This window comes from Anomalospiza imberbis, chromosome 2 (genome assembly GCF_031753505.1).
Source record: "Anomalospiza imberbis isolate Cuckoo-Finch-1a 21T00152 chromosome 2, ASM3175350v1, whole genome shotgun sequence".
Classification (NCBI taxonomy): domain Eukaryota; kingdom Metazoa; phylum Chordata; class Aves; order Passeriformes; family Viduidae; genus Anomalospiza; species Anomalospiza imberbis.
In genome coordinates this window covers 74,006,152-74,017,615 of record NC_089682.1, presented here as the reverse complement: position 1 = coordinate 74,017,615, position 11,464 = coordinate 74,006,152, and the positions used below count along the sequence as shown (strand labels likewise).

The window sequence follows — 11,464 nt, the reverse complement described above, 5'->3', positions numbered from 1 at the left end:
AAATTTATTCACCAAAACGATTGTCAAGCTTTGGAACAGGCTACCCTGTTCCATCACAAGGAAGTGATGGAGTAACCATCTCTGGAAGGATTTAAAAGACATACAGGTGTGGCACTTAGGGACACAGTTTATTGGTGGGCTTGGAAGTACTGGGTTAGTGGTTGGGGTTGGTGATCTTAATAGGTCTTTCCTTTCCTAGATCATTCTGTAATTCTATGATTCACTTATGTGACATCAGCTCCGCTTCTTGATAGCTGATGCCACAATAAAGCAGGGTCCTTAGTAGAAAAGATCCAGAAAATGTCCTTCTTTCTCTTTCTAATAGTGAGCTCTCCTACTGAGACAGCTCATCAACAATTTACTGTGGAAATCGAGGGACACAAGTCAACGCAGAAGAAAGTGGAAAGTGGAAATGTATTATTGTATTTCTTTGTGTTTCCTTTTATTCCCCTTTAGTTCATAGGTCTGAAATATCCAAGCTATGCTAATAAAGTAAATTTGAATTGTCTAAGCAGCTTCTTTTATTAACGACTTGCTAAAGAAAAGAGTTTAGCTGAGGTGTAAGTTGATTAGCTCACTGGTAATTAACTGACACCCAGAAAAGTAACAAAGGATTTTGTCAAGTAAATAATGACTTGATCTTTCCTCTCCTCCTCCTTCCTGCAGTAAATGAAAGAAATATCACATTACACAAGCAGAATGTGCTTCATTTCCAGGCTAAATAGAAAAATTTGCATATGCTTGAGGTAAATATGCCATTTTCCTAGAGATCAAAGAAAAGAATAGCAGCTGCCTTCCCCACTGCTGGTGCAGTACAACTGAAGATATTTCAAATTTTAATTTTTTTTTAACATCTGACATTTTAATATACGTGCATCTGCTTACCACTGAGACTTCATTTGTTCCTAGTGGTTTCCTCCTTTTGTTCCAGAGATTTTTTTGAGAATAGCAATATAAGGAAATTGCTTTTGGTGTCCATGAGACCAAGTGACAAGCAGTGCACAATTGAATAGACAGGGCTTATAGAGTATGATAAATCACCTTCCATGTTCAGACACTAACTAATTCATTATACAAAATGCAGGTGATGAATGGTTTATGGGTGCTTTCTTCCTTAAACTGAAAGTTATAAGAAAAGCGGAAACACTGGCAACAGCTAATTATTCCAAATCCATTCCTACTGCTGCTTTCTGATAAAAAAACTTTCAGCCCTTCTTCCTCACAGACCAGATTAGCCTGTCTTCCAGCCAGTTTCTTGCTTCTTGACAATATTTTTCCTTCCAAATTTTCCTTAACTAACCCTTATATCATTGGGACTTCCATTCCTGTAGTAGGAGGTCACTGAGCTGTCCTTGACCAATCTCCAAAAGAGCTGGGCAGGGACTTTTTACAGGGGCATGCGGTGATAGGACAATGGGAGATGGTTTTAAACTGGAAGAGAGTAGGCTTAAATGCATAGTAAGAAAAAATCTTTAATGCGAGAGTGGTGAGGCACTGGAACAGGTTCCCCAGAGAAGCTGTAGATGCCCCATCCCTGGAAGTGTTCAAGGCCAGTACAGAGGGGACTTTGAGAAACCTGGTCTAGTGGAAGGTGACCCTGTCTCCCATGGCAGGGATGTTGGAACGAGATGACCTTTAAGGTAACCATTCTATGATTCTAGGATTCTGTGATCATACACTCAAATTGGTGTGACTGGGAAGGACAGATACACACCAGGAGTTCACACTTGAAATCAGTGATACCAGAAAATTCAGCAATATGAATGCCGATGGGAGAAGGCCTCAGTTTCAAGAGCCTTGGCAGGACCGGTTAACAAACTAATGTTGACACCCCAAAACTTGCTACTGATCGCCACCTGCCTGCATAAGGTAGCTGCTATCACCAGGAAATTTCTGCCTAATCCACCCAATGGCTTTGAACACTGTCAAGTCACATAAAACATGAACATTACAGAATATTTCCTGCAGGGTTGAAAACACATTTGTTTTAAGTTTGAAAATGTGCTCTTGTTTTAAGAGTTGAAAACAACTCTCTTACCTCTGTGCCACAGCAATATCATGATACCATGTGTAGATTCCTACCTTAACTGCAAGCTGCTGGTGCTCTCTCTTCTCTTCCCCAAGAGAAGCTGATTGCAGGAGAGAACTAGTGATGTGCTCTCTTCCACACTCCTTCTTGTCTCCATTCATGGCAAGGGAGCTAGGATAGGAACAAAAAAAGAGGAGCACTGCTCCTGTTCTCACCATCCAAAAAGTCATTTTGTGTCCCAAATGGACTCAGTGCTGCCTGTTCAAGCACTGTAGAGAGCCCATGTTTCATGGCTCTTGTCCTCCAGGATATCTCTCCTCCCAGATTTCAAATAGGGAATTTATAATTTGTCCTAAGGACAGGTGACTTCAATGAATAGTATAATATACAGAAGCAACAGGCTGCCCAGGGAAGTGGTGGAATCACCATCTCTGGAAGTGTTCAAAAAACCTGTGGATGTGGCACTGGGGGACATGGCTTAGTGGTGAGCGTGGTGTTGGTAGGTTAACAGCTAGACTCAGCGATCTTAGAGGTTTTTTCCAACCTTAATGATTCCATGATTCTATGATTCTAAGTGAGATTTCTTCCCTTAAATGCCTCAATTCCAGCCAGCTGAGGTCAAAGCAAGTCCAAGAGCCAATTAGGTATGCACCTTACATGGATGCTGTGAGTACAGAAAACCTAACAGGAGTTTCATAGCTCTCAAACCAAAGCAGTTCTTTTTCAGAAGAGAGTAAGGACCTGGGATTCATGACCTTACCTAACCCCATCCAGCCAAAAAAGGCAGACATCTAAGCTTAATTCAGTTCATAAAATCATAGACATTTAGTGCCCTTGGAGACAAAGCACCTGAGCACCATACAGGATACGACACTGGATGTAGAGAAGTTCCAGTGATCCCAGGGCATCCTGCCTGGCCTTCAGCTGTTGCTCTGAAAGAACCTCCAATGACACAAGATGCCAGCATTTATGAAAGTGAACTGAGCCTATAAAGCAAGATTGAAACTGAAATAAACACACTTAAATATTGTTACAAACTTTGTGTGAGTCTCTTCATTTTGAGATATGTGTATGTAAATTAGCAGGCAGAAAAAGACAGCTTGCTATGCTTTTTCCTATAGAGAAAGCTGTTTACAAGTATAAACAATGAACTGTTATGGCATTTGCTTTTGCTATTTTAAAGCACTAGAAGAATTCCAAAGCACAAAGGCAAACCAATTCCCAGACTCCTTTGAGAGTCAATGAGATTGAGGCACATGCCATTTGTGCTTTTGAAAAGTCTCCTTCCCTTGACAGATTTTCATTTGATGTTTCTGTTTAAACCAGTGTACATTTACCATAGACATTTTACAGCTGGTAAGGGCTCTGATTCACATATAAGGGTGAATTAAGCTTTGATAAGTGGAGAAGAGCTCTCCTTCCACGATTCTCCCTTGGGAATAGATTAACAGTGGGTTTCTCTCCTCCCTTACCAATTTCAACCCTGAAAATTAGTGCAAAGTGACATGAATTTTACTCCATACTAGTACAATGGGTTGAAAGCTGCAGGTGCTTGAAAACACCTACGCAGGCTGTGTGCTTGCAGAGCAGTAACCACCAGCTGCAGAAAAGCTTCAGCTTAATCCACTGCTACAAGAAAGCAAACATCCTCATTTTGGTAAAATAGGGTGTGCTGTGCATGGTATCACCTGCCTCAGCTTTTGGGTTTGGGATACATCCTGACAGACCTCAGCAGACAGGCTTTTGCTGAAAAAGGGTGGAGAGGAGAAAATACCTCCCTAAAATCTGCTTTGAGGATCAGTTCTAGGGCTGAACCATCCTCTGCCTGAGGGAATGTTATGTCGCTGGCAAGTCGCATCTCCTTCCCTAAAAATCTGCACTCAGGAGCCCCTGTTTCCATCAATCCTTTATAACACTCTTCAGATGGTTGCATTAATATCTGAGCCCATCAGTGCTGGGTGCTCACAGCATCCACAGAGCTACAATCTGTGATCCTGTCATTCACCACAGCAATCAGTTGCCAAAATGCAACAATAGCCTTGAGAACATGACTAAGAACAGTCATATTACACTGGAGAAATTATGAATATTTATATGGCTCTGAGACATGAGTCCCCTTGATGATAATTTACAAATTCCTGACTCCATTTAACTCTAGCACAGGCATTTTTGCTTTACCTACCAATGAGCAGGCAGTCAGATCTGTTAGAGTCCATTAGAGTTTCTTGGATCAGATCTTTCTTCATGTCAGGAAACAACTTCTCTTTTTCACTCATTCAGGTGCCAAATAACTTACCATGACATTATTCCAGGTGTAATTATCATCATCTCGGCACCAGTGCTCATAAAGAGCCCTCAAACTTCAGTGCACATTACTAAGAGTCTGATTCAACCTCTTATAATCCTATTTTTAGCACCTTACTCATGATATTTGCATATAAATCAATGGGATAAATTACATGTTACACAGGATTGGACTTGCAGAATCTAGAGGTGTTGATGCCCTTTTCCTCTAACCGGTATAGACTAGGCAATTCAGAAAGCTGCCAAAAATGCAGTATTTAGAAACCAACCTTATAATGGAAAATAAGACTTTAGAGTTGAGAGTCACGACTCAGGATTCCACACCTAAGATGGTGTAAATGCTATGACCCAATAAAAAAAGGCCTTAGAAGAGGGACAAGTTCATAAGATGCTTAGAGGCCTGGAGCACCTCTTCTGTTGACACAGGTTGAGACAATTGGGATTGTTTAGCTTGGAGAAGACTCCAGGGAGACTTTATTGCTCTTTCCAGTACCTAGAGGGGCTCCAAGAGAGCTGGAGAGGGACTTTTGACGAGGGCATGGAGTCTTAGGACAAGACAAAATGGTTTGAACTGGCAGAAGGCAGACTCAGATTAGATACTAGGAAGAAATTATTTTATGTGAGGGTGACGAGGCACTGGAACAGGTTGTCCAGTTAAACTGTGGATGTCCATCCCTGGAATTGTTCGAGGCTTGGAGCAACTTGGTCTTTTAGAAGGTGTCCCTGCATACGGTGGGGGTGGGGGGCTGGAACTAGAGGATCCTTAAGATCCCTTTCAACCCAAACCATTCTGGGATAATTATCTGTAAAATCTGAGCAGGCAATATGTAGGACAAAAATCAGTTTTATTTTTGTGACTGATATCTTTATTTTAACATCATGAGAACCAAGCAGTGAAAACACCTTCAGGATTTTATATCAATTTTATCTTCCCCTTTGCACACATACACTGATGAGAGAGAATAAGTACAGTCTTCCCCAACATATGTCTCCATACTGAGTTCAAAATGATCTGCTTATTAGGTCTCATTTTATGCAGAAATAAAACAACCAGCAGCACAAGCCATGATAAAGTGTTTGCACAGAGCAGAGAGAGAGAAAATTGTTCCTCAGGTGTCATTCCCTGAATCTACCTGATCACAAGGAGCTGACCACGTGCTATTCTTGAACAGCAGTCCTTTCCCATTGCCAAGCAAAATACTACTGGATCCACACACTAAAGTGACAGTATCCCTCTAGTGGTGTAAACTGACATGATTCAATTACCCAGTGATCAGTTGAGCCATAAGGTTTCAAGGCAACATTAAACTGTATGGAAAGAGGATCCTTTGCCACAGGCAACCTGAGGCCACAGGAAACTACTCCATCGGCATGACAAACACGTTTTTAGTAATACTGAAAATAAGCATTTCAGCAGCTCTGCTTGGTTTTTGCTATTTGAGAAACAAGACCATCCCTCCATAGGTTGTACAGATCAGACAAAGAAAACCCAATGCCTGGAAAGGGTTAGGTTTGATCCTTTAATCAGACAGACCACATTTAGATGCAAAGAACTTCAGGCTGTCACATTATATTCAGTGCAGTAATGGACAGGACAAGGCATAGCTCAGGTTACAGAGGAAAAGTTCTGATTTTAATATGTATTCTTGTAACAGCTGAAGCAGTCAAAGTTGGTTTTGTGGAAATCAAGTTTACCACTACAAAACATTCTCAGGGAGAAAGAAAACCATTTATTGTAATAGTTTGAGGCTGCCTCTTCAATATTATCCTTCTGAGTACAGTGACTGAAAGGTTTGTCAGAGTTCAAAAGCAGAGAACCAAGCCACAGAAAAAGTCAGAAGTAAATGCATTTTGTGATGGAGAATACTCTAGAAAAGTGCCAAATAAATAAAAATTCCCTAGTGATTGGCCAGAATCCTTCTCATTGTTTACAGCCAGTTTTATGCACCTTGGTCAGTCTGGTACTCTTCCAGACCCAATCTTGAAAGTCTAAATCTGTGGAAGTAATCTAGATCTGAAAAATATAGGAAGAGAAGTCTGCATACAAAAATCCACAGGGATTTTGATGATGTTTTGACAATTTAGGTGTATTGTCATTGTTATCACTAAAATAAATTTTATTTTAGTGCTTTATAGCATCATGAAAAGTAGTGATATATGTTAAATACATCTCTACGTGATGCTGGAAGCAATTATATACAAACAACTTCAGAAGGCAAGATGCTCTTCAAGATAGATGTATACATTCTTCCATGTATTTACAGTAGGAAAGGTCTGTGTTTAGACTGGCCTTTCTTAGCTTACAGAAGGAAAGGTGAGAAGAAATAAGATGTGGAAAAAGAAGTCTGTGTGTTTATACACAGATATAATAAATTCTGCTGGCCAGCAGGGTGTAAGCACTGCGTACAGCCCCCAAGGTCTGCCTGAAGCTTCTCCCCAAGTCTTTGGATTGCCTTCTGAAAAACAAAACACACACAGCATTATTAGGCCTTTACTGGTACACTTTATTCTTTTCTCTTATGTCTCAAGTCTTTCCATTTTTAGATTGTACTTGCCTCTGGATACCAACTCTGCTTGAGAAGCAGTTTTCATATTATGGGTGTAAGTATAGTACGCGTAGTAAGCACTGAGGAAACTAAATAAGGCATCAGAGAAGAGGAAAACCCCCATTTAGTAGGCAGTGCTATAAAAAAACTCCTTCCTTCTCCCAGCCCACGAGTATGAGGAACACTTGCCTCGTCATTGCTTTCAGGAAGAAATTCTTCAATGTGAAGGTGGTGAGGCACTGGCACAGGCTGCCCAGAGAAGCTGTGGATGCCCCATCCCTGGGAGCACTCAAGGCCAGGCTGGATGGGGCTTTGAGCAACCTGGTCCAGCGGAAATTGACCCTGCCCACGGCAGGGGGTTGGAACTGGATGATCTTTAACCCAAATCATTCTAGGATGCTGTGAAGCTGTGTTTCAACAACAAGAAGGCCGGACGCTGCCCTGCTCGCCTTACAAACCCTCCATGAAGTCTATAAGGAAAACCGGAGTGGAAAGCTGAGTGAGGAAATCTACTCATTGCCCCCAGGCCGGCTTGAAAAGTGGGTGAGGAGAGCGTGATGTTGCACATCCCGTCTTATCCTCACAGGGACATCGCGCGGGTTCCCCGAGAGCCAAACACGCCCCGCACCGGTGTTTCACCACAGCCTCTCCCCACATCCACGTTTTTCACCACAAGGTGTTTCTCCTCCCCTGTTTGCTCCGTCCGACAGGCCGCAGCCCGTCCCTATGGCGACCGCGGCTCCGCCCCGCGGGGCGGGCCCAGCGCCGGCCCCGCCCGCTCTCCCGCCGCCGCCGCTGCGCTCCGGGCCCGGCGCCCTTCTCTCTCCGCTGCCCCCGCGCCCCGGCTCCGCTCTAGCCTGGAGCGGGCGCCGCGATGGCTCCGGCCGCCGACCGGGAGGGTTACTGGGGTCCGCCGACCTCCACCCTGGAGTGGTGCGAGGAGAACTACGCCGTCTCCTACTACATCGCCGAGTTCTGTGAGTGGCCGCTCCGGCCCCGGTTCCTGCCCCGGGGGCCGCGTCCCACCGCCGCCTCCTTCTCCCTCTCCGCAGCTCTTCGTGCTCTCTCCCCGCAGCGGGGGAATCCCTCCTCCTCCTTGGCCCCTCTTTCCTGCGGGGTGCCGGTGCCGCTGCCCCTCAGTCAACCCCGGTGGGTGGCAATGGGTGGTTTTTACCGCCTTCCCCCACAAATCCATGTCGGAAGCACGGGATGGTGTAGCCCCTCTCTCCCCAGCGTGTTGTTTGGGCGCCCAGCCCAAGTGTGTCCTTTCGGCCTGTGTCCATCGGGATGGCAGGGCTGGAGCGGGGGTGCGGGGGCCTGCGGCGGTGCCTGGGATGGAGTGGCCCGTGAGGTGTGTCCCGGGGGTTACCACGGGAGCTGGGCTGGCCGTGTGGCCCCGCAGGCACGGGTGTAGAGAGGGGCTCTCGCTGGAGTCGTGCTTGGGGTGCCGCGCCGTGCCCGCCGCACGGGTCTGCTGCTCTGCTCCCCTTGAGGTGGAACCATCTGCCCAGACTGGACGGTGAGACCAAGTGAAACTGCTCAGGGAGAGAACAGGTACCTTCCTATGCAAGACACGGCTTCGTCCAGGGATGACACCTTCGCCCAGCTGGTCTTTGGTGCCTCGTGATGACCATCATCTATTAGGTGGCTCTGCTGCCGGTGGTGGGAGTTAAGCGAGGCTTGAAGTGTCGCTCTGTTTCGTGTGGTTGTCTTTTAGGATAGCTCAGAGCACTGGCAAGAGAGCAGGCCATTGGTTTGACCTCAAAACTCTGTAATTCAGAAACAGTCAGGATTTAGCATGTTTTAGGGAAAGAAAGAAGGGGCTTCAACTAAAGGGTCATCCATCAGGTGCTTGAGAAAAGAGTGTCTTGCAGATGATAAAAGATCAAGCCCTATGTCAGAGGCTTTGTTAAAAAACTAAATATTTTTGTGTCCTGGGCAGCAACTTTAAAGGGTGTAATAGTTATTTATTATGTGCTGCTGCCTGGCATCCACCCTGTACTACAAAAAACTTTCACACACATAAGGTAGGTAGCTGCCTTTGAAGTGTTAGGGCCCTGGGTGCTAAAGTGACCAGGCTCACCTACCCTGAAGTGCTTGAAGTGGGCAATCTGCAGAGGCCTTTCACATAGCTAGGATGCTTCAGCAGTGGTTTGGAAGAGCTTGGCATGCACAAGAGGGAGGGTTCTGGGTGTCCATGTCAAGCTGTAACTCCTGGTTGCAAACACTGACATAGGTGAGGATCCAAAATTAATAATTGTGAAAGAGGCTTCAGAGTGTAGGAATAGGAAGGAGAATGGGCTCTGAAATGAACAACAGCAGCATAAGCAGTTTAGAAGCTCAGAGGAAAAAGGAAGTTAGTGTGTAGATTTATGGCTGAGAAGAGGCGGGCTGGCTGAAAAGGAAACAAAATTAAATACTCTTAAAAAGGAACAAACCTAAAAGTTTAAACAGAATGAGACTTTTGCAGAGTATGTATATTTGGGTTTTCCTTTTTGTCAAGCATAATTTGTGAGATAATTCTCATAGGGAAGAGGAAGTTCTGTTCCTTCACTAATGTAAAAACTAATTTGACTAGCATGTAAATTTTTAAAATAATCCCTGCATTGTTTGCCTTGTTAACTGATACTTTTTGTCTGCTTTTGGATTATTCAGGAGAAGGGAGATGAGGGTGACAGTAATGGGAGGCAGAAAGGCTTGTGCTCTGAAGAAAAAGGAGTAGCTATACAAGGTCTGGTCCCTCCTTACGGTTTTGGTGTTTGGGACCACGGTTTGTTGGTCTGTCAGTTGCACTGGAAAAGTCTGTATATAAGTGCTGTGCTGTAATATAAAGCATTTAAATCGTCTAAGTTTAAGATGCAAAACAGTAAGTAAGCCTGCTGTGGTGTAGGGTTAGCTTAACAGCAGCTAATTTCAGTCCGCATTCCAAGATGGGTTAGATTTTCTTCAGCAGTGGTTCTGTAATGATGCTTTCGGGGTCTGAGGCAATAAGTGTTCTGGGGATATTATTTGAAGTTTTACCTTACAGAAGAGTGGAAATCTGTTTATGACTTGGTACCACTCAGGTACAGCTGACTGTATGTAAAAATTTTTGCATTAAATGCTTGTTGCTAATAATTTATAAGAAACTTTGGAGGCCCAAAGATTGAAGAATACTGGCAGGTCCAAACCAAATAGGTTGCAGGCTGAAGAACCAAACAGAAAGCTTGTGCAAATAACATTTTTGTGCCTTTTAGCAATTTGGCTTTCACATGCTACTTTTAGTACAAAATTGCTACATTGTGTTCCAAAAGCCCACATGCAGTTCCTTGCTCTTCACTCCTTAAAGAACTCCTTAAGTAAATTATAGCAGCTTATCAATTGTATGTAGTGAGAGATGTGGAAGTGAGGTAAGGTGATGGTGTAGCATTTCAAAGTTGAATTCCCTTGATGTATCCCAAACACAATGGCATGTATTCAGAAGTTCATTTTTTTTAATAATGAAAAATGCTTTTTCCTGCCTTTCTGAGTCTGCACCTAGTCAGTTTTTCTCCCCTGTGGAGGTGGATGACTAACTGCTCTTCATCCGTCTGTAGAATATTAAACCAATTGAAATGGTAAACCAGTTGAAAAGAATTGTTTTGTGAGCTTAGTTCTGTTAAGCCTTAAAATGAGTCTTATATCCCCCAGTGATCAAACCTATTGTATGGTGTAGTAATTCCTTTTTCAGGGTTTCTCATTGATTGACTCCTGTGTGCTGGAGGGCAAGTAGTAGACATGGGACTTTTTTCCTTCTTTAAAACTAAACCTTTCCAGGTCCTGGTGCTTGAAAGCTGAATTATCCAGACTTCTGTTCACTCGATTAAGAAAAATAGTAAAGAATAAACACACCATCCTTCCACATAAGCAAATAGAAAAAGGGCAAATATAAGTTCTGGTTTTTAGCACTTATCACTCAAATGTTACAGCTTACTCCTTATTTTAGCAGGATTGATGTTTCAGGCCAATTTAGCCCATGTAGCATTGAGTTTTGGGGGTCTGTTTTGATGTGAATGTCTATGACAGGAGCCTTTACCCTTTTTGCATTCAGTCATCCCTCTAAGAAGAGTTTCTCTTGCACAATATGATGAGTGAATATAACTAATCTGCACATATTCCCTTTGCTGAGAGCATGTAGAGTAGTACCAATTCAAACAAATATTTTAGATTCAAAGAAGCCCTGTGTGGTACGTGAAGGCTTACAATTTTCAGTCAGGAGAATCGTGGGGGCGAATTTGTTGTTGTTATCAACAGAATGCTGTGTTCCAGTTTGGATCAAATTTGAGTCATGTTTCCAGTTATGTTGCTTTGAGCTATCATTGTCCATGAGTAATATGCATCATCTACAACATGACAGGTTTAGAGATAGTATATCCTTATGCTGGCATTTACAGCAGCAAGCATCTAGAACATTGCTTCAGGCTTTTCAAGGAATTGGTCAAATTGTTTCCTTCTTGGCTTTTGGTTTTGTCTAAGCATGTTCTGATATCTTCGTATAAGAAAATATTTTTATTATTATTATCATTACCAGAGTTAAATCCATTCATTTTTGTTTTCATTAGAGGTC

The 11,464-nt window shown here is 43.4% G+C and overlaps 1 protein-coding gene across 2 annotated transcripts in view; it reads left to right on the top strand.

Moving 5' to 3' along the window:
• Window positions 1–7,669: 7,669 nt before the first annotated feature.
• Window positions 7,670–11,464, top strand: part of ACER3 (alkaline ceramidase 3) — a 50,313-nt gene continuing 46,518 nt past the window's right edge. Inside the window, exon 1 of one of the 2 annotated variants that reach the window (XM_068181749.1) lies at window positions 7,670–7,856. In XM_068181749.1, coding sequence (XP_068037850.1) covers window positions 7,754–7,856 — 103 coding nt within the window. In that variant the 5' untranslated portion in view covers window positions 7,670–7,753. Of the gene's footprint in view, window positions 7,857–8,399; window positions 8,524–11,464 lie in introns of those variants that run through there. The other variant, XM_068181750.1, reaches the window with a different exon arrangement.